Source organism: Toxotes jaculatrix, chromosome 23 (assembly GCF_017976425.1).
Source record: "Toxotes jaculatrix isolate fToxJac2 chromosome 23, fToxJac2.pri, whole genome shotgun sequence".
NCBI lineage: Eukaryota > Metazoa > Chordata > Actinopteri > Toxotidae > Toxotes > Toxotes jaculatrix.
The window spans coordinates 14,411,912-14,437,490 of record NC_054416.1 but is presented as its reverse complement, the minus strand read 5'-3'; the positions used below and the strand labels follow the sequence as shown (position 1 = coordinate 14,437,490).

The window sequence follows — 25,579 nt, the reverse complement described above, 5'->3', positions numbered from 1 at the left end:
AACTTTCCAGCTTATACTAAGACATGCGCTTCATGGCGTCAGAGTAAAAGAAAAAGTCTATAATAAACCACTGTGAAAATGGCTTCCATGTCCCCCCAGCTACACTCTATATTCAAAATATCACCCCCCACCCCCCAACACCACAAAAGTTTACTATACCAACCCCTAATCTCTAAAATACCTCTCAGGTCACTGCTGCGGTTTTGGACGGAGTCTAAAATGTGCCAAAAGAATTTTTTGAGTTACTTTTAATTTTGATTTTCTCAAATGGAATCAGACATTTGATGACTAATGATAACTGCACTGTTTAAAATGTATTTTTTCCTGCCTCATCACATTCCAGCTCACAATTTCTATTTTTCAGCCTCGCGATTTCTTTAAAAATATGTATAATAATTAAAAAAAAAAAAAAATCAAATGAAGAACCGACCACAGAGGAGCAATGGCAGGAGCTCTGGGTTTAAAGACAGATCAAGGAAAATCTCATTTTAATTAAAACAAAAAACCCCCAGTTAAATACTAAACAAATAAATGAACAACTTTTACATTAATGGATTATAATCAGTGTTAAAGTTAAAAAACTTTGGGGGAAAAAAAGTAGTAAATGGAACTTTTTTTCTTGTCAAATTATAATGTAACCCTGTAAAGGTCTTAGCACAGTCTAGACTCCATAGTTCTGAGGCTTTTTTTTTTTTTTTTTTCTTTTTTTTTTTTTAGAAACACCAAAAGCGAGCTGGGAAGACATCTGGGGATTCAGGGGTGTCACGACACATCAGAGTTTATTTCTTAACTTATCAAACCGACAGGAAATTCTTTCTCCAGAGGCCATCCGAAGGACCTTCAGCGTAAAACGATGAAGCTTAACGACGCTAACGTAACTCTTACAATGCTGTTGTCAAGCTAGTAGGGAGTCAAAGCAGCCATCCTAATTAATATCAATAATTGTAATAAGTAGTGAGAAGAAGAATCAAAATTTACAAGTGAATGTGAGACCTCAACACTCTGCAGCTTGAAGAAAAGAAAAAAAAAAAGAAGTTAGGACTGCTGTAAGTGAGGGAACGTTCCTTTGATATAAAAAGCGAGGCTAACGTGTTCCGTACAGCAGAGAGAGAGAGCCTGTAGTTATCTTCAGGTGTATGTACATATGGAAAACCATTCCAAAATAAAAGCATCTCATCAAAAGAGGGTGAACTAGACCAAATTATCACAGCTGGCTCAGTGTTCCAATCCTTTTTATTATTATTATTATTATGATTTCAACCTGCTGATGGATGTTTCAAAAAATAAAAGTTCAGTGCATTGCAGAAACTTACATACAGAAGTGCCTGTGAGGTGAATGGAAACAAACTCCGATAACAGGCCGATCAATAACAGCACACCCATTACCGGCTCCTAAAAATGAACTCATTTCTATCCATACAACAAGCTGTGGAGCAAAAAAAAAAAAAAAGAAAGAGCGGGATAAGACTACCCACGCTATCCACAATAACTCCCGAAAGGTTGGTTTCATTCCCCCTTTTTTTTTTTTTTTCCTTTTTTAAACATTTCTGTTTTTCTTCAACGTTTTCCAGCTTCAATTATCCACGTACGTTCAGGGAAATGTGTGGTTTTAAAGTACAGACATTTGCTTTTTGGTGACATAAACAGCCATCGTACAACACCCTCCCCCTCTCATCCCCCAGCACCTCCTGCCCCCCGCCCCCCCCCTCCCAACACCCCTGCTCACTGGACGCGACCAAACCAGGTCATAGATTCAGTCTAGTTCACTCGACCCTGCCTCCATTCCCCTGTGGCACGCCCGCAGATTGGTAGGGTTGGGGTTAGGGGGTGTGGGAGCGGGAGTGGGGAGGGGACTGGATGTCCATCCGCGGCGTTACATCACTTCCTCGCTAGCGATGTGCTTCCTGTCTGCACAGGCGCAGTTCTTTTCTAATGCTTGCAAGTTAAGCTGCGCAGTAGTTTTACATTGAATATCGAGTAGCTGAGAGATTTTCTACCTAGCAAGGTTCAGTGTAGTTGGGTGGTGATGGTAGATGGAGTAAGGAGGGGCAGTTAGACTGAGGTAGGGGGTTAACTGGAGAGCGGTATGGGGAAGGTAAGGAGGGGGTTTCAGGTTGTGATGGAGATGAGGATGATGGTGAACGGTTTTTTTTTTTTGTTTGTTTGTTTTTTTTAATGGAGAGGGGGTTGATCATTCGGTTTTGCTGCGCTTCACAGCTCCGGGAAGTTTCTCTTGCAACCTGGGGGGAGGGAAAAAAAAAAAAAAACAACAGGGCGTGAAACTCTGAGACACATGGACAAAAATCAGAGCATCAAAGCTGCTGCTGATTATCTCCTCACTCACTTGGCGATCGTGGTGTTGACTTGGTTACGCACCAGGTCGATGTACTGATCAATCTGGGTCTGGAAGGAAGAAAAAAAAAAACAAAACATGAGCATCAGTTACAAAAAACTACAAAATAAAATCCTACAACCAACAAGTGAAACCTATGAGCTGCTGTTATGAGCCCCATGTCAACCACATTCTCACAGGGCTGTCCCCTTGTTGCTGATCTGGTTCGGAGACCTCAGGATCAGGAACTCCAGACACCAGGACACAGAGGGGAGGGTTTTTAAATCCCATCTGGCCTGAGGATGCTTTGGGATTCCCCCACATGAGGAGCTGGACTCGAGAGCTAATGAGAAGAAAGGTAGGGGCAGCTTCGCTTAGCATGGTACCACCATGACCTGGATGACCCGGATTAGCAGCAGCGCATGGCGGGGTGGACAGACGGGCAGTGAAACCTACGACGCTGCCATATTTAGTGATGTAACTTTACCTGAATGCACATAAAACTTTCAAATTTCAAACGTTAACCTCACTGTTGATGTTGAGTGTTAAAACATCAGAACAGTGACCATGAATGCGTCAGTCTGAGCTTTAGCTCTGTGCCAGAGTTCACTCACAAAGCAGCTCGTTTTTGGAGGAATCCTAAACTGTGACCAACAACAGACGCCTGCAGCCAGCGAAGGATGCCGAAACTTCGATGTGCATTGTTGTGATGTTGGCGGCCATTTTGTTTGACCTCACAGTGTGAGTGTGTTTGTGTTCTCAGCTGCAGGACACTTGGCAGCGACAAGAAGGGCGTTAGAAAGCCTTCAGTGTCTGATCAAGGCCGGAGTCATCCAGTGAGTTCACTGCTGATGGGTGTGTTGTTAACGCTACTCTCAGGAGGGGAGGGGGGGGAGCGGAGGGGTCAGGGGCTGGGTGGGGGCACACTCTCACCTTGTTCTTCTCGTAGACTGGCGGCACAGCGAAGAGCAGGATGTCAGCTGGAGGACACAGAGAGACCGAGACATGTTCAAATGTTAGCGCCAAATATTTAAAGGGCACAATCCACAGATTTTTACAGAGATGTCTGAGGTGTATTTCTTTTTTTTTCCCTATATAAGAATAAAATATTAGAACCACCTGATTATACCAGGGAAACACCAACACTGATTACAGTCTCCAAAATGATCACAGAAGTAGCTGAGTGTCATTTATAGATCCATTTTTTCAAAGGGTTAAAACTCAAACATGCACTTTAAAAAAAAAAAAAAATTCGTATTTCGTGGTTCCCATGTTGCTCACCCAGGATGAGGATGGTGATTCCGTTGAAAACAGCTCCTACGTAGGTCAACAGCCACATGGCCACGGCCAGCTGCAGAGACAAAGAAGAAAGGGGGGGGGGGGGGGCGGGGGTGTGTGCTCAGACGGGTGAAGCTTTTCTCTGACAACATCCAGCACTTCACAGTTCACTTCGACTTCACTAGCTTAACTGGTATGTGAGAATATCAGACTGTAACTTCTTTAATCCCTCAGCTAATGATTTTAACTAAAGCTAACTGAAGTCAGGATTTAGCAAACCTGGATTTTAGTCAGTGAAACCAGATTGGCTGTGGGTTAGAGCTGCTTTGACTTATAGGAAACACACATTTTGATCTCCCACTCAAATGGTGTAGGAGGACATGTTAAGAACTTTGAATTTAAAATCACGGAATCAGATGATTGGTCGGTTCCAGAGGCAGATTTGTAGATTTCAGTGAGACGGATGTGTACGTGTTTCATGACAGCTTGGATAAACACTGTGATCTGATGGCAAGTTATGATGCAGTTTTTCATTATGAGCAGACTAAACAATCACAAACTGGCAGGATGACAGTGGACGGTGAGCGAAGGGCTGCAGCTGCCCACCTTTAGGGAGTCCACGAGGTCCTCGACCAGAAAGAGGCGGCTCATCTGCTTTAGGGCTCGGTTGATGTAGGTCAGACTGGCGTCCACGTGCTTGCGGAAAGTCTCTGGGGGGATGCTGACATCCTTATCTATCAGCGCTCTGCAGAGAGGGAGGAGGAGGAGGAGAGAGGGAGGGGTGAGCGCAAAACGAGGCTAAGTGTCCGGGCCCAAAGCGCTGCAGGAAAACATACAGTACCAGCCTGTGGTAAAAAAAGGATTCAAAGAAGAAGAAACCATAACGGGGGGGGGCTTTCATTTCAGAGGGGAGTTCATAGGTGCGAACTCTTGGGACGTCAGCCATGATGTTTTGAAAGTCAAGTGTCGGCTGTCAGGTTGAGTAACATCTTAAGTAACATTTACTGTTTCACCAGTGAAACTCAACAGCTCTTGTGCAGATATTTCACATTATAAGCTTTTCAAGCAGGTCCCAAGCACACTGGCAGGCTTTTAATTTGAAATACCTGCGCAGGAAATGTTGAGTTTTACTTATAATTAGAAAAAAAACCCTATATTTTCATTAAAGCAGAAAGAAAGTGGTGAATATAATGTCTGTTAATTTATAATGTAAGCCATTACAGTGCATGTAACTCCACCCACCTAGTGTTTTTTTATTTTTTTTACTATTTATTTGTGTTGGCCACAGCTTTTATTTTAGACTGCCATTATATCAATACTGGCTTTTATTTGTATATATAAAAAATTCATTACCAGAAGTTTTATATTGCCTCCATTTTTCCAGCTGTTATTTAAACTGACATAATTCAATGTCTCAAAAAAAAAAAAAAAAAAAACACTGAACAAACAAATTACTGGAGATTTTACAAACCAACTGATCTAAACTTAATCTAATATTTTTGACTGTAAATTAACCAGTTTCTTAATCCCTGAAAAAAGACCTGTTTATATGAAATGTACTCCCAAACAACCAATCAGAAAAGGCCAAGTTCCTGCGACACTAGCATCGACGCTGTCGTTCTTTTCTGCTTGCTCTTACTTGAAGGGGTGTCCCTCAGTAGACTTCTGCACGGCCTGGACCACGGACTTGTAGATGCGGAAGGTGATGGTGACGCAGAGCAGGGCCAGCAGCAGGTAGGAGATCACACTGATGACGCTGAAGGCCGCCAGCGACAGCAGCAGCAGCATGGACAGGCCGAACACCAAGCCCGACTTCTTGGGGTCTCGCCAGTGGATCAGGTCCTTCACTGCAGAGAGAGGGGGGGTGGAGGGAGGCGGTTAGACTGATGCTGGTTTGCTCGGACCGGCATACAATGAGGGTCCATGACTTCACCATGCACTATGCTGTTAGGTGGACCAAACAGAAAGGGTTTACGGCTTTGTAGTTAAATTAGAAGACTTACAAAACATAGGAAATTAGAAATAAAGCCAACTTTCTATTATAAACCTGTTCCAAATAAAGCATTTTGAGGGGTGGAAAACTAATTATTTGCACTTGATAGCTTTAATGGAAAAATAGTGGCATTGGCCTTAAAAAAAAAAAAGTATCAGCTTGGCCTGAAGGGGAAAAAAAACACCCCTTCTTCTCTGCAACTCTGGACCAGTAAAACATAAATATATGCTATAAATCTCCTCCGGCGACTGCAGCCAAGAATAACTGAGAGGCACATAGCTGTGGATGCCCATTTCATGTTTTGCATGCATGTCCCCTGTGAGGGGCCGTGCATGCAGAAGTAACAACCTCTATACAAGGCGGTTATGTAATGCTGGGCTGGCCACTCCTTCCCCCTCTGCCTCTGCATGGGGGGGAAAAAAAGGAGGTATTTAAAAATGCCTTGTGTAAAAAAGTGGTGGAGAAGCCACGTGGGCTGATGCCTCGGGGACTGTTCAGACCTCAGTGATGCAGCTAGTTTAATGGGAACACATGTTACGTAGGACTCAGTCACACACACATACATACGCATTTGTGGGAACCCATCAGTGACATAATATAATCCCTAGCTCCTGAGCCTAATCTTGACCACCACAACTAAAAGCTTAAGCCTAACCTAAACTCTAAAACCAAGTCTCAAATAGTTATTTCAGCTTGTGGGGCAAAGCTGTCGGACCCTTCTAGTATAGCTAGGCTCCACAAATACAAGACCACACACACACAACAGCCGAAACAATCACTTTGCTCTTTCACAGGACAACTCCCACTCGACAGCTTTAAAACCTGCAGTATCGTTTGCAAAATACAGAAGACATTTGTTGTCTTAGGAAATTGAAATCATTTTATTTTTTTTTTTTGGGGGGGGGGGGCAAGTGAGCCCTTACTGGCCCCCGACTTTGGCTGTGTGGAATGCAAAGGGAGTTTGAATTCCTTTAGATGTTTCTACATTCATGGCTGTGAGCTGCTGGGATTTTAAAGAACACAACAAAGACAGAACACCACTAACCACGGCCTCAAAAATGAACCACAGAGTAGAACAAAGACTCATAAGCTTCATAAATATATTCACTCTTGTACTTAACTGCACTAAATTACATATGTAATGAATAAACTGGTAATGCTGTGTATAAAGCAGGTTCCTGAGGCGATCGTGTCAGATGGCAGTGATTACATTATTGTTGCCCATGCATGCAATGTGGTAACTATGACAACCGTGTCTTAAGTGCGTCTTCAATTATTTAAAATCTGAAGACAAAACTCACGTGTAGGGTCATACACACACACATATGCACTTGTGTTCAAAGATCATATGTCACACACACACACACACACACAGTTTTGTATCTAGTGAGTTAGCTCAGAGCGCTACGGTGCAAGCACCGACACTGCCTCTTTTGTGAGGATGAGCGAATTAATCTCGCTGCTCCACTTTCTCCTGCGACACGGCCTGTACTCTTACACTTTGTCTGAACAAGTGTGGAGCCGAACCCACTTTAGGGACCCACACACACACACACACACTGCATACGGCGTCATCTCAAACACTCAAATATTAGCTGCCGCTTATCTGTCGTTGTTTAGTGAAGCCCCACTGTAAACATTAAAAAAAAACCCTACGAGGCTGAACATGAGGATGAACTGATGGGAAATTAAAAGACAAGTATTTTTTCAAACTGTGATGAGATAATCCAATCCAATCCACACAAATCAGGATCATTTCAGAGTACTATGACAACTATGAAAAATATCATTTTCCATTCTTTTATTTCCTTTTGTCATATTCAAGCATTGCTGTGCTTCTGCATTGCGTCTGTTTCTTTTATCATTTTCTAATGCATCTTAATTTTTCTAGTTACTGTTGATTCATAAGTACGGATTCTAATTATCGCCACGAGCTCGGCCCGTTTACAGGAGTGTCAGAGACAAGCGGCGGCGGCGGCGGCACTGCTGAGGCGCAGACAGGAACTGAGAGAGCTCCATTGTTCCTGATTCTGTCTGCTGAGCCTACGATGAGACTGTACGAAAACCATCTCCGGCCCATAACCGTGTCCATCTCTCGACTCAGTGTCAACATCCAGGGACGAGTGGATTCAGAAATCCCCCTTCGTAACTGATCTGAAAACATTAAACTGCGCTGCGGTCGAGCTGGAAACAATGTTGACTTCCTGACTGAGAGATGTAATGTTTTCATGCGGCAGCAACAACAAGCGGGGTTTCCTCTCCCCACACTGCAGGGCTGTGTGCGTCCCTCCCAGCATGCTTTGCTGCTGGTACCCACAGGGAGGCAGCTGGAGCTTGATGGCCTTCGTTCATTATCTCTCTCTGTCTCTATTGCTCTTGCCCTCGCTCTACTCTGCTGAGGTCCCAGTGGCTGCTGAGGCGCAGTGGCCTGCTTTCAGTGTGTGTGTGTGTGTGTGTGTGTGGTGTGTGCTGCTCTTAAAGCCACACACACACACACACAGCCACAGGCCTGAGAGGAAATCTGCTGCATTGAACTGAACTTCACTACATTTGAAAAGTCTACAATTATAAGTGTGGACTGGACATAGATTAGAAAGAGACACCTGTGTGTGTAAGGTCCCACAGGTCATACTGCATAGTCAGGACAAAAACCAAGCCATGAAGTCCAAGGAAGTCCAAGTCCAAGGAAGTCTCAGGAGACCTCCGCCATTATATTGAGGCACAGATTAGAACAAACAAGGGGATAAAACCATTTCTAAAGCTCTGAGTGTTCCCAGGAGAACAGTGGCCTCAATTATGGTGAAATGGAAGAAGTTTAGAACCACCAGGACTTGTCCTAGAGTTGAACGACGCCCCTCGGTCAGGGAGGTGATCGAGAACACAACAGTCGCTCTGACAGAGACTCAGAAGCCCTATGTGGAGATGGGAGAACCTGCCGGAAGGACGACTATCTCAGCAACACTCAGGCGTTTGAATAAAAGGCGTTATACCACCTGCTTGGAGTTTCCCCATCCAATTTAACACAGCCCGAGAGAATCTACCAGGAAAAATGGACATAACTGGACATAAACGGGTGTGCAAAGCTTGTGGAGACTCACCCAAGAAGACTCAAAGCTGGGGCTTGGACTAAGTTAACAAAATTAACAAATTAAGTTTCTGAATATTTCTGTAAATGAGACATTTCAATTTCTGATTTTAAATAAATTTAAGAAAATGTGTGAAAAACATGTTTTCACTTTGTCATTATGGATTATAGAGCAGAGACTGCTAGGATCAATGTCTCCTCTAAAACCGTGGTGGTTGACCTACAGCACACCTGGCCCTTATCAGACTGAACAAATAATCCTGTCAGTCACTGCTCCACTTACAGGTGCAGTAGAGTGAAGCTGATGAAAGCAGGAGCTAATAAGTGGACTGACAGAAAACTGATCTGCAGCTATTTGGCTAACCGATTAACTGTTTAAGTTCTCTAATGGGAGAATTTGCTGCTTTTCTCTATTTCATACCATTGCTGATTAATTTTGCCGTTAATCAATAGTTAATCAATTGAGGAAATAATTGTCAGAATCATGCACATTGAAAATAATCAGTACCTGTTTAGTAAACAGAGGCCTGTGTGATTAGCACTTGGGAAATTTAATGATTCACTGCATTAATAGAAAGACCCTATGTGCCAACTATGTAGGTGATGAGTCCAGAATTAGTACGTAGCTGTAAGATTATTTTAAGTAACAAGCCAGCATGCCTGTTCAAACCTGGCTCTATTTTTTTTCCATTTGACCCCATTACAAATCCCCCCAAAATATTACTGCCTCTGCCTAAAAACAATACAATAATAATAACCCCAGCGAGCAAGACATTACAGGTCCACGTCAAGACAGCTTAATGGGGTGTCGAATACCAAGCACTGAGACAGGTTCGGTTTGATTCAAGTATCCGTGTATGCCTTTCCCTCCACTTTATCAGTCTTCACACAGGAGGATTAACACAAATCTGAACACAAATGTGCTGCCTGAATTATACTAATCTTTGAAGCCCTGACAACAAGTCTGGTATTAGTCAGCCCAACAAAGAAAAGTAGAGAGAACCTCTTATGGCTACCACTACGTGGATTTTACTGATAGATGGTTATAGTGGATTTTGTTTTCTTTGACCAAAAACTGTTGGGAATGCAGTTATTAAAAAAAGTCAAGCACATCCAGCGTGACGAGTGGCACACCCACTGAAACCAATTCACCTTGCCAAGCGTACCCCGCCTAATAACCTACTGAGTTGTGGAGCAGCACTGCAGAGAAGCACTAAAATAGCGCAAGCTCGTGGCTGGAGGGGGTGGACTCAACAACACAAGCTCCTCTATAGAACACAACGCAAAACACAGCTTTCTCTTCCAACACTAAGTCACTGACAGCCCATTTTGGAAAAGATTACATTATGTGCACACAAACAGTGAACATGACTGCTTTAAAATGACTCTAAACTGATGTTTCATGACATTTTCTGCTTCTTCCGCACACTTTCCCCTCAGTTTGCCAACTCCAGGCTAAAGTATTCAACACAGATGTAGACGTCCCACTGAATGTGTTAGGATTACGGTCTGCATACCAACCTCAGGGCCTGTGTGTGTGTGTGTGTGTGGAATGGCGATCATGTTTGCAGAAAAGGGAGGGTACTGCAGAACTGGCTGCTGTGACTCCTGAAACATAATCCATTCCAGTGCACTGGCCTTGCTCTGGTCAAATTTTAATGAAGAGAATAGACAATAATTATCACAGCAAGCTGTGATGTAGTCAAACTTTAAATCTAAAGCAGCTCTTATATTTATAGCTTCTTGAGGAAAGCTTGGCCTGAATGGACAGAGGAGGATTGGATAAGTGAGGACTGAGAGACCTGACAGCAAACTAATTTTTCAAGATGGCATCTTGCCTGAAACCCGAGTACGCATTACTCCACCAAAATAATCTGTACTTGGGTGGTCTTTAGATAAGAAATTTTGTTTGCATCACTTTGTGTTTTTTTGTTTGTACCATGTCTTGTCATCACGTCATCGTGTCATGGTTTTCTCCATGTGTACTGTGGAAAGTTGCATGAAGGCAGAAACCTGACCCTGGGGATTGACTGTACCCGCGTGACTTTCAAGGCTCTTGGAAGTCAACACTTGGCCACCATGTTTAAACCCCCACCCACTCTCTGTCTGTGGACCACTGCCGAGCTGTAGAGGACAGAGAGGGCAGGAGAGGGTCACAGGCTCAAATTGAGTGGGAATCACTAGTCCATATGCAGCCTTAGTGTCCATATAGAACACACCGCTGTGCTTAGGCTGCTATAATCTCTGTGACAACTGCACTCTCTACACTTTTAATATGCTGTCCAATAAGCCTCTGTGATTTTCAAGAGAAAGATTTTTATGTATTGCAGATCTTTAGATGCATATATAAATAAATACGTAACATGTAAATAAGGGTAGGTGATATATGATATGATCATAATTGTTTTAAATTTGAAAAACATGAAAGCCCAAAGGCAATTTCCCTAGACTTTGATGGATGCATCTCTTTGATGGGGGAAGCTCTCTGTGGCATTCCTTGGTGCATCAAGACATTTAGACCTTCTGACATAAGAAACACCTGCTCCAATTACCTAACCTCTTTTTGGAATTTGATGGGGCACATGTGCTATCATGCTATGATCATTTGCACTCACAACTATGGGTTGTGTTGGTGCATGCCGGACGATGATGAAATGTGCTCATGAGAAAATTAACCTTCCAAAGGACTGAATTTCCCAAAACAATTTTGTTAAACTCTATGTAATAACAGTGACTATATAGGAATTGTTGATTAAACCTTTTTTGTTTAATCATCTTAACGATAAAACCCAGAAAACTGTATGCCAACACCATTTTTCTTTCATTTCACTAACTTTTAGTCTAAGTGCCACACAACCAGTAAACCCTGTTTCAATCTCAGGCAGCTTCAGTTCTTCTCCAACCAATAAATTGGTTAGCAAATATTGTCAGCAGATGATATTTTGAACTATATTAGCAAGTAACACATTTTTTCAAATTGTTCACTACTGAAAAAAAACAGAAAAGACATTTTGAAAAGGAACATGCAGTTACAAGGTGCAAGTGAGAAAAGGGCTCCTGTCAAAAAGACTGCATGAGCTTAAAAGACCTACTGCCCTAAAGGAAGGGGTGTTACCTGATAAGTGGGTTAGTATTGCTGTCAAGACATGCTCAGCAAGATGATAGGCTTCAGCTACCCATTCGTCAATGGCTTCCACCTCTTTGGAATACGTGCGGTCAGGTGCACGCTCACTTTGGGAACATGGAGGGTTGGGAACTGAGGTAAAGGAAGACTCCTGTAAGGATGCAGCGTTGGGGTTAGCTTTGTCCTGGGCAGAAACCTTTGACTGGACAGCCACAGCCTCCTCCTCCTCCTCTAGACTGCTGCCAAGCTCTTTGAGAGCACTGATAGTAAGCTGTTCTTGCTCAAAATCCATCACCATTGTTGGAGGGGAATGAGAGGGAGGCCAACCCTTTTTGCAGGGCTCCACCTCAGAGGGTACACTTTGGTGCACGTTGTCAGGTTCTTCATCCTGCCGAGATTTCAGGCACTCTCGCATGAACTCCACAAAGCTGTCTGTAGGCTCAGAAACCGACCTGTCAAGGTCGATGCTTTCCGGGTTCCTTGTTGTGTCAGGTGCATGGTGACCTGCTTTAGTGTCCCCCTGGATTTTTGAATCAGTTTTCTGTGCTGGGAGGGAGTTTACATTTGCCATGTTATCGGAAACGATGTCAGTCGTTATGTTCTTGCTGAAATCTTGATCACTGATGCTGCTTGGTGTCTCACCTTCGTTTGGTGAAGGAAAGTCATTTTGTGCAGTGCTTGTATTCAGTGATTCAATGTGGATTTCAGAAGGATCACAAAGAAACCGTTCCTTTGCATTGTTTCGCCCTTTGTCATCAATGTCATCCAGGGGAGAAGATGCATCATAATCATAATCAAATGACTGTCTGTCATATATATCGTCTTGCATGAAGCTGGTTTTAGAAAGGGAAGTCGTCTCTATGTAAGTTTCTTTTACAGCTGTGTTGCTTTTTTCTTCCATTTTGGATTGAATGTAAGGAACTGGTTCCTTGGATGTAAGATCAGCCTTGCAAGGTTTGACCATGATATCTTGTGCTTCATCTGACCATTCATCGTCATTGTCTGGGAAGTCCACTTCTTCGTTTGTGACTGTGAAAGGGGAGCTTTCATTGTTTACTTTACTGGTAGTGGTCTGTGGCATTTCAGATTGTGATTGGGAAAATCCAGACGAGTCCTTCGAAACAGGTGGACTGGGTAGGTCCTCACGCTTAGATTCCTGGTCTACTGTTTCTGGAAGAAATTTGATTATCTTGTGTTTGGGAGTGTATTCAACATCAGAGTCGACAGGTGAGGATGGAGGAGAGTAGCCTTCCATAAATTCAGTTTCTAAGGGCCGTGTCTTAGGTGGTTCGTTGTTACTGTCCTCTGATTCTGGTTCTGGGGTTTCTGGAACCTCTCTGGCTGAGTCTTTTACAATCTCATAATCGTCATCTTCCTCTGCTTCAAGCTCCATTTCCATCTCCTCTTCACTGTAATTTGGCTCATCTGTCTCAATAACATTGATTGTCGGAACCTGCATCAGCTTCCTCTCCGACTTTGGTGGAGGGGTCTCCTTTTCCTCAGTGGGAAGATCGGGAGCTGCTGAAGCAGGGGTAGTGGTAGGATCATTTGAAAATGCTGAATCAGAAGGTGCATGGGGAGCAGATGCAGGAATAGTGAAACCATCTTCAATGACGGTATCGTCTGACTCTCCTGAGCTGTCTACTTCACTTGCCTCTGGGGGTTCCAGATCTCCGGTCCAAGTGGTCTTCTTCTCATCCAAAACATTCTGTTTAGTATTTGTGTCGACTGGTGGGGAGACAGGAGGAGATGGGGGGCCAAAGCCTGCAGGAGGTGCAGGTGAAGCTGGAAGATCTGAATCAAGATTTGCTTGAGGCGGGACACCTGATTTTTCCTGCTGATCCCACATGTAGGCTGTGGGCAAAAAACTAAGGTCAAACTCAGACTCCTCCTCAACACTTGGCTGCTTCTGTGCATCACTGAACTCATTCTTCAGTGCCGAAGTTTCAATAGGAGAATCCATGAAAGCATCAGGTACACCAGCAAAGGCAGCAGGGGCATCAGGTATAACTATGTCAGCTTCCTTTTCCTCCTTTGATGCAACACTGTCTGAAGTTGGGGTGCCTTTAATTAAATCTGCAGCATCAAAGTCTGGCACAGGAGGTAAATGAGCCTTCATCCACTCTTCTGTTTCTTCAAATTCATTCATTTGTCTTAAATCTCCAAGAACTTCAAAGGGGGATTCCGGTGACTCCTGATCAGCAGAACCTTTTTTCTGGACAGCTGGCGCAATTTTCTCAGTGGGAGATCTCTGAGTCTCAGAAGGAGATTTTGGGGAGTCGATGGTAGACTTCTGGGTCTCAGACGGAGATTTCTGGGTCTCAGTCAGAGATTTCTGCGTCTCAATAGAAGATTTCTGGTTCTCAGAGGGAGATTTTTCATGGTGGCGATCTCTGAAGTGAGAGAAACCTCCATCACTTCTAAAATCGGGTTCCTTCTTTTTGGCAGCAAGAGCCTCTAGGGCCTTTATTCGCTCCGAAACAGGAGATGTCTTTATTGGTGAGTCCGGCTGTTCATCTGGCGGTCCTGCTTCACTCCCGTAATGACCAGGTGTGAATGAGCCGGGTTGAGAAGGAAAGCGAAGGGATGTCGCTACACCGTCGCAGGGCTTGTCGGAGCCCAGGACGACTCTTTTGTCTGCATCGCCATGCATGAAGAACGACAGTGAGGAGGAAAAAGGAAGGGAAGTCATACAAATCACAGACACTAAACTCCCATGCACTTCTACTATTTAGCCAGGCCTTAATGTTGCAGCCCAAGCATTCATGCATTGCATCATGAAAATGTAAGGCAGATTTATATAATGGATAAGATCTTCATTTTTTGCATGCTACTCTTAAGTTCTCCACAAAGTTGCCATCAAGCAGCACTCAGTATGACAACTTAAACTATTGATGATGCTCAAATGAAGCGGCAAAAGAAATAAAAACTCCCTGATAGACAGTTCTTGTAAATCACAATGTGTGGCTATGGTGTCGGAACATCAGTTGCATTTGGTACAGGAAGTGTATATAACTAGCTATACACTTGCAGGATTGGAAGCTTTTTCTTTGTGAAAGTGATTATTTGAATTGATTATTTTATTAACAAATTTTTGAGTCACCATTACATTTGAAAAGGTTTTGATTTTTCTCTACACGCGTGCAATCTAAAATAAAGATGGTGTTAGTGTCTGATTATATTTGATTTTCCAAAATGCAGAATTGTAGAGTCCAGTCAACTCAAAAATATAGTCCCCCCCGGTTTCTTGTAATCTGAGCTTTGATTTGAGCCTCCAGTATTTTTGGTTATGTAAGTACAGATATGCAAGGCCTTAACTGTTTCAGTTTTCTCAGAAACTAATTATGTAACTGATATTTGTACCTCCATACAAAATGTGGCAGTCATTGAGGCTAATACTTTCAATGTAAAAGCCTATGTCAATTTTACAGACAACTAAAAATAAATGTCACCAAAAAAAAAAATAGAAAGTCTTAATGACCAATTTCATTTCACACTCATAAGTGGGTCAACCCAACCCTGCAGCAAACCTGGGTTTGCAGTGTGGTTTGAAGCCCCTCACTGATCAACATGAGCATAACACTGAACTACATGCAACAGTTTACCAGATAAAAGTTTCAGTTTCAGCCCTGCCTCTCACTTGTGTTGACACTGAAACACTGGTATCATTTCATCAATCTCAATTCCTTATAGCAACGCCAGCTCGCCAAATCCGGGCAGCATCCAACCCTGGTTGAGAGACTGGTCAAGAAGAAGGGTCACCTCATGTGGGCTGACCCATACAGAATACAGAGCCCCCCCAACCCACCTATGTCACTGTGTCAAAAAAACATTAAGATCCCTAAGATACAAACTGCCTGTAATTACTCTATGTGGACTTTTTGTATTGTAGGGAATATCATATTATAACCCATTTTAAATCATTGTAACATGAAGTTAATGTTGGTTAATGTTGAGGCTGATGCAGTGCTCATTGTAATATTATTTGTCCAGGTTTTCACCTATCATCTTCTACAGACTGGCCCCCTCTACCTGGAAAGTCTAAGACTTGGACATTAGATATTTTAAAATATTAAGACTTGACCTGTATCTTCCCTGCAGTAAATTTTGCCATATAGATCCATTACAAAACAATGCCTGCAAAGGTATAGGGACAATTTCCTGAGCTTCACACACATTTAGAAAGACTAAATAGAATGAATGCCATCTTGATTACACACTAACATCTCTCATAACACATCCTTGGGGGACAGGTGAGCAAACTGCCTCCCAATGCATCATGGAAGCCTTTCAGAGAGGGAACTGTTTCAGTGATCACATGATCACATGATGTTATCTTCAACACCCAACATCACACATTACACAACAACCTCCGCCTACCAATGAGCGTGAATTAACTTTTACTCAGCAAGCGCTCTCAAAAAGATATTAAGAGACTGACTTCTTTTATAGATAAGTCTAGATAAGTCAAGGTCTAGATTTTTACTACCTCAAGTGAACCTTGCAATGCTAGCTGTGTTGTCAGCATGATCCAATGACCCCGTCCCTTCCCTGCCCCAGTACAGACACAGACTTTCCTGCTGGTGCCCAACTGACCGGTCCACTTTATCTTGGATTGCACTGCCTACTCCCCTGCACCACAATACAATGCCTTGTTCAAACTAGGCCACATGAATGGATCTAGCCAACAGTGTTGTAGTCCTTTGGCTCTTTTACTCGTAAACAAATTCCAGAAAGACTAGAACTCTGAGAATACAGCCACGGACGTTAGACTGAGCCGGAGCTACTTGAAAAGAACCTCGGCTACTTTCAACAAGACTATAACTCAGTAGCGGATCAGTATGTGTGGCAAAATAAATGCGCCTCAAGGTCCACCTACAAGCTTTTTCCGAGCTTTCAATGCATTTGTGTCTGAATTCTGAATCACCATAGAACTAGTTTAGTTAGGTGCCTCTGTTTCCCATTAATTGCCACAGTTTCATAATGAACTGAAATATCCCATAAAGTGTTTTTACTGTCAGTCTCTTTATGGGCCTCTCTTTGTGCCTGTCATTCAGGGTGTGCATGAGAGCGCTCTGCATACACTGGGCTCGCTGGCCAATCACAGTATGTAATCCTCACTGGCTTCTTCACTGATGTGACCTGAATTGCTGACGATTATTGGTTTGACACAACGTGAAGTAACGGAGCTGTATATTTTGTTCAGTTATTTATTTATTAAGTTCTTGGCAATTAAAATATCTGCAGTGGACCAGCTTATATATGGTATTATTTAATAATTAAATTAAGAATGTATTATTCTTGAATTAATCATTAATTTAAGGATAGACTATATGTGGTGGTAGCTGACCATCCATCAGCTAACACTGTGGTACTAATGTCTTCTTCATGAACGGCAATCTAATCAATTCAGACAGATTTATTGATAAATCATTGTAACAGATAAGCCAAGTCAGATATTTTTGCCCAGAAGCAGAGTAAGAGTTCAAACTCTACAGAGCACAGACACGTCATGTCATTCCTCACCTAAGCTAGTGTTATACTTCCCACATCTGTGAGTGCACCAGGACGTAAATTTCGTCATCAGAGGGTGTACACGAGGTTCAACACGAGATTCTATGTGGATGTCCGTGGACCATCCAATGTGTACGCTACAAGAGTACCAACAGCCAGGACTCCAAGTGGACTAGAAAGTGAGGCCTTAGACTGAATAGGCTGGATGTCTTTGACGTGTGTGATGATAATGTGTGACTAGCAATACTTTGTGGCTCATGTTATCATCTACCTAAATCTATTTCTACCCTAATATACACTTATTTAAAACAAATACTGCTTTAACAGTATTGGCTACCATTGGTTTGCATACATACAGCCTTCTAACATTGATAAAAAAAAAAAAAAACAGCTCAAAAAGAATCTGAAAATAAAGAAGCAAAACTGATAAAAGAAAACCTACTTTTTAATGCTTAAGCAAAGATGTGAGACATGCGCAAAGCCTACATAAGCTATAAGCAGATAGTGGGGGTGGAGGGCGAGTGAGCGGCCACAGGAAATGGAGGGCCCAGGTCACTGGGCGGTGGATGGTATCTCCAGTGCCACTCGTCCTCTGGGGCCCGGTTGCTACTGGGGCCTGAGGAGGAAGAGGAGGAGGAGGGTGGTGGGTGGCGGGGGGGCTTGGATACTAGGGCAGCAGGAAGGTAGGACCACCCCCACGGGACACCAACCTGATCCATTTTTAGGTTCTTGCTCTTGTGTGCACAATGTGAACTTGAACTTCTCTGCTTTCTTAAAATAAGGTGGCAATCTTGGGATTATCTTGAACCTACAGCGAGTGCTGCTGACCTAAATAATGCCTGTTAGCAGGCGGTGCAGACTGAAATGGATTGGACTGCTAACAGCTGCGGAGGCAAAGTTTTACGGGTCTAATTCTTGGTGTCTGTAAAGATTCTGGAGATCAGCAAAAACAAGCAGCAGTGTTTTGATTTGTGCTACTGACAGCTGGTGATCTATGCCAATTTGATCAACTGCCTCCATTATTAAAAATGCAGCAAGTGTGTAAATATTTGTATATAACAGCTTCTGATGCTCAGACTATGACTATGCATAGATCCATTTACTGCAAACTAAAGATGGCTATTTACAGCATGAGCTAGAAAGGTTTCATCTCAAGTTGCAGCAGTGGTGGGGGGTGGCGAAGAAAATTACCGGCGCCATATGTCATTGAAAACAGGCGGAGTTGTGCTGCCCCGCTAACTTACAATTAGTCCAGCGTCTGAGGGTCAGCAGCGTTGGAAGCAGATGGGAGAACGTGACGAAGGTTTGCAGGAGGAGGGGGGGGGGGCGGGTAAAGACCGGTCGAGCTAGGAAAGGAGCTGGAGCCGGAGTTCATTATGCTGCTGGTTTCTTTGCAGGTTCGTTCTATTTTTGTTGGACGGTTACGAGCAGGAGAGGGGCACTAGAAACAGGGATGAAGTAGAGCAGTGCAAGTAGAGAGGTAGCAGCAGGCCAGCGTGAGAGTACAGGACAGAGGGAGAGCAGGCGAGCAGCGTTAAGAGAACCATACACTTGCCTTGAGGAGACTGAATGAGAGATACAGGCGAAGAGGAAAGAAAGGAATCTGAAAAAATAAAAAGGAAAGAAGAATGATCATCCTAGAAGAAGAAAAGAACCCCCTATCCACCGAAACCCATTCAAAGAAAAGGCATTCAAATCAGAAGTTAACTTATCCAGCCTTAACAACTCTACATGCTACACAAAAACTACTTCAAATAAAGACCAGAAAACACTTAAGAGACACCCCATGCATAGGCTCTCATCGTTTACTTCAGTAAACATACAATAACTTGAACATGCATTTATATTTGCTATGCAGGCAAGACCAAGACAAGTTGACTTAATAAGCAGACAAAAGTATTTCTAACTTCACTTAAGTTGTTGTTATGAGCAAACAGCAGAGCTTCCCACAAATAAACTACAACCAAAAGACAACCACCATTTCCTCTTCAGTACTTCTTGCATGATTTATGTTTTTATTCTAAAAACTAGAAGAACACAAACGTTTCACGTACACTATATGGCCAGAGGCTTGTGGGCCCAACACACCTGTCCACATACTTCTGGTTTAGGGCTGTTTTTTTTTTCATGCTTTGGGCTCAGCCTCTTAGTTCCAGTTGAGGGAAATCTTAATGCTACACCATACAATATTCTAGACAATAGTGGTTTTCCCAACAGTTTGTGTGTGTGTCCTTTTCCTCTTTCAACATGCCAATGCCCCTGTACACAAAGCCAGCTCCATAAAGAAATAGTGTTCCCAATCTGGTGTGGAAGAACTCAACTGGTCTGCACAGGGGCCCTGAGCTCCACCCCCATCCAACACTGCTGAGATGAACTGGAACATCAACTGTGAGCAGGGGCTCATCAGCCCATGTGAGCGACGGACGCCGCTGATGCTCTTGTGCCTGAATTGAAGAAAATCTCTGCAAACAGGTTCCAGTATCTAATGGAAAGCCCACATGTTTAAAGGGGATACACCACCCACACAGTCCACAGCCTCCAAAATGACAGCTGAATCAGCACCTATTTAACACAGCTCCAACCTCATTCCTCATTTGTTTGTTAGATGAAGTAGGGATGCCAGGAGAGAAACATGTTGAGTCGTGGGTTGGGCCACATTCTCTCTCTCTCTCTCTCTCTCACACACACACACGCCCCCACACACACACTCTGCCCATCTCATTCATTTGAATGGGGTGAAAGTGTGCCGTGGTTGTCCAAAATGACAGTGTCATGCAGGAAAAAAAAAACCAAAACAGTTGAATCAGGTGAATCTGGTTCAAGCTTTCTTGCAATGCAATGTGACATCATGTGGCGTGTACTGTGATTGGCTACACTGGCCATATGCAAGCCCACTCGTCCAACTGGACTTCCTGGATTGTATTCCACTGTCTCACTGGTACCTGAAACAACACATCCTCACCAATGCAGCCTCTCGCTTTGTTTTAGCTGGGAAACAAACAAACAAAAAAAAAACGTCTGTCTGAACGCGCTCTGAAGGTGAGTGAGAGTTTCAGGTTTGCTCAGGGAGGTGTGGCATCTCCCTCCAGTCCATCTCAACTGGAGCTCGTACAGGCTGAGCAGGTCGGGGTTGGCGTGCCCTCGTGGTGCAACATTCCTTCTCTCAGATTCACTCGGCTTTTACTCTTTGAACACACCACACCTTCGCTTTTTGACCGTGACACAACTCGCAATCTTAACTCGTTCAGGCGAACTGGTGGGGGTAGAGCTAAACAGGCTGCCAGGAGTGAAGAGCCATTCAAAATAAACTATTCATAAATATGAAAATTAAATAATTTACATCCTTAGATGTAGATTAAAAATATGCATAAATGTCATGGCTAAAAAAAAACCCTTGACATTTGACAGTTTGAATGTACTTTAGAAACACTTTCTCTTTAAAGTAAACTCCACATACATATCAGGTTAAGTCTCAATAAGCATTACATTATATATATAATATATATCTCTGCAATCAAACTGTATAAATACATTCTTAGATCACTTGTTTCACTTTTATTTAAAGCTGTATGAAGTTATTTTGGGTGGGGACGAGGGAGGGGAGGTAGTGAACAAGCTGAAAACACATCTCACCTGAAATCACTTCATAAACATGTGGCAGCAAACAGTTCCTACATTTACAATCACACGAAACACAGAGAAACCTCAGCATCCCACTGATGTTGTGCTTCTAGCCACGTTCATGAGCCCATTAGAGAAAGATGCTCGGCTCTTCAGCTGCTAAATGTTTCATTCTCTCCACCAGCTGGTCTCTATGGTTGTTGCTGGACAGGTAGTGTAGAGTCAGGCCCAGTTCAGACCTGGCAATAACATGTGTCTCGGGTGTTTTTAACTGGTGGGAGGCAGCGATGCACTTCCTGTGCGCAGTCTGCCAGAAAGTAAAAGAAGAAGAAATCAAAACAACACACATTTGAGTCCATGCTCCTTAAAGAATGTGACCCAGACCACCTGCGCATGTGGTCTTAGTGATCAGATCTCAAAATGTGTCCTCAATGTCTCTTTGGTGTGCATTCACACCTCCACTTAGAGCTGTCCATTTGTTATCGGACAATCAGAGACACATGTCATGCCATTAATAACTAAAACAACAAGCTAAAAGAGGCTATAAAGCTCAAAAGAGCTTTACAGGGAAAGGTGACTGCAGAGTTAGTAAAGATGGGCATGATTAGGATTTAATCAATACTGGTAGTGTTACTGATACCCCTTATTAGTTCAGTACTTGCCCAGCTTTTTGTATCTGTATGTGTGAATGGTGGATGACTGCCTTACATGAGCTGGAAGTCACCTTTGCCACTATGGCCTCAGGCTTCTGAGGCTTGTGTCTTAGTGGAAGTGATGACGCAGGGCGTGTCGACTGCCCCGCCTGTCCTGGTGATCCAGCTACACTGTACTGTCCACCCCCCCTGAGGGCTATCTGATTGCCTCTGCTCCCTTGGTGATACGGTCTGCTCCAGCAGGGAGTACAGGGAAGGCCAGTGTCTTGGCAAGGCCAGTGGAGAGAGGGGGGGGGGGGGGGGCTGGGAGAACTCTGTGTTCTTTGAAGGTCTGCAAGTGTGTTTCACTTTCAAGTGCTTTATGGTGAGCGCCTATCTAGATTGGGGAATCAAGATGCTTTTGATTCACTGATTATACTCCAATAAACAACACTGATGAGAATGACACGATGACTGGTCACAAAACTCTTATCAAAGTCAGACTGCAGGTCTTGGGTGGAAATGTGTGTTTATTAGTGTAGCTGTGCATTACTAACTTTAGAAGGCTACAAACTGCAGTGACTGGAGTTATGTTAACTTATCAACATGACAGAATGCTATGCAAAAAGAGGAAAATAACACCATTCTCCTGTTTTCTTCAGTGGACTCAAAGCAAAGCAAATAGATCAAATGAAAGGGGTCTGATGCCTCCACTAACATAAAGGTTAGTCTGCTCATATTAGAACATTCCAATGAGGAAATATGAGCAGAGAGACAGCTGGGACACCAGTTATCAAACACTGAGCTCAGGATTAATGTTAAGCGTGAGGAGAGCTGTTGGACGGATCTGTGCTATGAAGTTTAAAGAAAAAAAAAAAAACACATAAAGACTTTAAACTGCTTCTGATTGTGAGATTACACATAACACAGCGACACCGAGGCAGATTCCATGGCTAACCTCGCCTGCAAAAATCTGATGCAATGTAGTTTGAGAAATGAGGTCCTCGTCCTGAAGTGTGCCACTTCCTTTGTGACTAGTGTCACTCATCAGCGTGCAAGTCAAATGAAATGGGCTCATCTACAGAGGAGAAGTTGCAAAGGCAGAGTAGGCCATCTTGTATCTGTGATGTCCAAAGATAGACCTACTATAGTTTACTATGTGTACTGTATATGCACACTTATGACCAGCACACATAGGCCACTTGTATACTGTACCACTCTACTGCTGCTTCTCTTTTAAAAAGATCTTTTTTTTTAATGCACCGTGACCAATAGCTTTGACTTTGCTGTTTTTTTTTTCCCCCAGCAGTTTGTTGAAACAGCAAAGTCAGTGCAAATCAATACTTCCTGTAGATGTCTGAAATGAAAAACCTACCAGGAAAGAGACAGATTCAGTTTAAACTGCGGGTTTTAATGTGATATATCTGTCCAAGATGTGTTGAGTTTAATGGTGATTAAAAAAAAAAAAAAGTGGAAGTATTTCAAAAATGCTTAATTTTGTTAGCCTTACTTGAAATGAAAACTAATTCTGTAAGTCCTTGGACTAAAATATAGATATTTATTTTGTATAACAGTTGAAAAAAAAAAAGTGACATCTACTGCCAACCTCAATAAATGTGTAAGGTTTAAAGTAATTGCAAATAGGATGATCCCATCTACAAACTTCATCATCTTTCCATGTGATGTCGAAGCAGAGTAGGGCCTATAGCCCATATTTTGAGGTGACTCAGCAGTGCTGTAATGACTAAGGTTTCTGGAAGGCAATGTCTCATCTGTCAAGGAATGCTTAAAAAAAACCCAAGATCATTCTGGGTTTGGTCAGAGCTGCTGGAAAACTACTTTCACAGCCATGTTTTCTGGCATCTTCTACAGAAATTAAAGCTCTCACAGACAAATACTATGTCCGACAGAAACCCATAAAGTTCAGCCTGTGTAGTTTATACCGCAGCTGTAAAATTTTCCAACATGCTTACAGGGACTAATGTTTGTTGAATAAGCCCCAAGCAATAGAAAATTCCAAACTTGTTTATGGCTGATCTATAACTCTTCACTAATAGACCTGATTGCGATTATAATACCAGTGGATTATAATTTGGTTTTTAATCATATGGTATGTCACATGGTTGTAAGCATGGAAATAATCAGGGTCTGATTTGAATTTGTGTGCTTACTGTTGCATCCCAGTACATTTCTAGATTATTTATTTATCTATCTTTTTTTTTTTTTTGCCTGAGTGATAACAACTTCCAAGACCAAACTGAAACTCCCTGAAGCAGAATGTGCCACACCCTGCCACATCCAGCTGACGCCCACCACCACATGTGCTACAATTCTTTAAAGCTTACTTTCCTTTTGATTAACCCGAACACAGCTTTGAAGGATTTTCAAATGGCTCTGATGTAGTGGCTGATAGAGTTCAAATTAGATAGCAACACACACACACACACACACACACACACACACACACACACACACACACACAAACTCTGATGGTGAAGCTGCCACTCCCTGGCACACAATAACCTGCCAATAAGCCCCTGGAAGACAACACTGCTCCTTTGTTTTAATTAGGCTCCTCCAGACTGGAACTTGATAATATGCAAAGTAAAATACAACAAAAAAGACGTGACGAGTTTTTTAAGATAGAAACGAATAATAGCAGTGGAGCCCATAAGGCTTATGGTTTTGTTCTGGGAGTGGTTAGTCATATCAAGACGACACAAAAAGGGCAATATGCCTTTAAGAGGTCCACTCTTCGCTGGCAGTTGCCCAGTAACAATGCGTCTGCAGTACAGAGCATCGCAGCATCTAGCACCGATAGAGCTTTGACACACCAAACCTCACTGTAAAAACTGACATGTGCTGTTTCTTAACCTTTCAAAATACACATCCACCTCTAAGAGCATGACGCAAGACTATATTAGAAATCAGTAGGATACATAATTAAATTCTGCTAATACCAAATTCACTAAGCAACACGCATTTGATTTTTTTTTCACAAATTAGCCCCGCTATTAAAGCAGACTCCCCTCAATATAATAACACCGCTTAGCAGCAAACAGTATTAGCCCCATAATTCAATGTTTCGCTCCTTAGCTATGTCTTACCCCAAGCGACACTGGCTACTGACCGTGCCTTTGTCTGTAAACAAGGCGACATATTTAAAACTGACAGATTCACAAAAGACGTTTTGCTAGGCTTTATCGCCAAACATGACAGCCGCGTGTGCTACAGGCAGGCCAACGCTAAATAAATTTAGGTAGCCGTGTGTCCGGATATGTTGACAACCACAGGTGTTTCCCATATTAGCTGAAACAAGCTTAAACAACCAAGCAGGCCAACAACAGACAAAATGAAAAAAAAAGAAGAGGGGTTTCGGCATTGCAATGGTTACAGCTCGGACTTAACGATAACCAGTGAAATCATTAATATACCTGTGAATAAAAACTAAACACATATGGTTTAACAGGAATTAATGATAAGACATTAAGTTTAAAAACATTACATTTAGCTTGCGAACTTAACGGTTAGGTTATTTCTTACCGGATAGCTTTGATTCTTTGGCAGCAGAATTTTGCCCATCGGCAAACCCTTGCGACGATGATATCTGGGCGGACTGAGTCATTGGATCCATTTTACTGTAGTTTCAAAACAACTGCACAAATGCGGCGAAATGTCTGTCGTCTCAATTGAAATTCTTATACTGTCCCTTGAAGGTGTTATACGTCGTCTGACTTTCCTCAAATTTCCCCAAGAGCGGGACTCGGATCTGCACCTTAACGCAACGTCCGAGCACTGAGAGAAAGGCGGCGATGGAGGGAAACAAGGAGGACTATGGAGGAGGAGGAAAACATGACCGAGTGAGAGGCGTTCAAAGTCTCCGCATAGGCTCCTACATCTCAACTTCTACTTCACCCGATGGAATTGCGTCTTCACTCGAGTGCAATGACATAAAACCATTATAATTACCATCACTTGTTGATTTATCATCCATGCTTAT

At 42.9% G+C, this 25,579-nt stretch overlaps 1 protein-coding gene across 4 annotated transcripts; it reads right to left on the bottom strand.

The window, feature by feature from the left end:
* Positions 1 to 1,215: 1,215 nt before the first annotated feature.
* On the bottom strand, positions 1,216 to 25,425 carry rtn3 (reticulon 3). 4 transcript variants are annotated; one of them, XM_041030898.1, is made up of 10 exons: positions 25,123 to 25,425; positions 18,882 to 18,929; positions 14,191 to 14,449; positions 11,804 to 14,085; positions 5,250 to 5,457; positions 4,217 to 4,355; positions 3,614 to 3,683; positions 3,266 to 3,312; positions 2,345 to 2,403; positions 1,216 to 2,240 (listed from the first exon to the last, which is right to left on the bottom strand). In XM_041030898.1, the coding sequence occupies exons 1-10, from the start codon at positions 25,211 to 25,213 to the stop codon at positions 2,192 to 2,194; spliced, it is 3,252 nt and encodes a 1,083-aa protein (XP_040886832.1). In that variant the 5' UTR covers positions 25,214 to 25,425; the 3' UTR covers positions 1,216 to 2,191. The 4 variants fall into 4 exon arrangements, with proteins under 4 accessions (XP_040886832.1, XP_040886831.1, XP_040886833.1 ...); XM_041030897.1 differs by having other exon boundaries at positions 11,804 to 14,449; XM_041030899.1 differs by lacking the exons at positions 11,804 to 14,085; positions 14,191 to 14,449 and having other exon boundaries at positions 25,123 to 25,405.
* Positions 25,426 to 25,579: the final 154 nt, after the last annotated feature.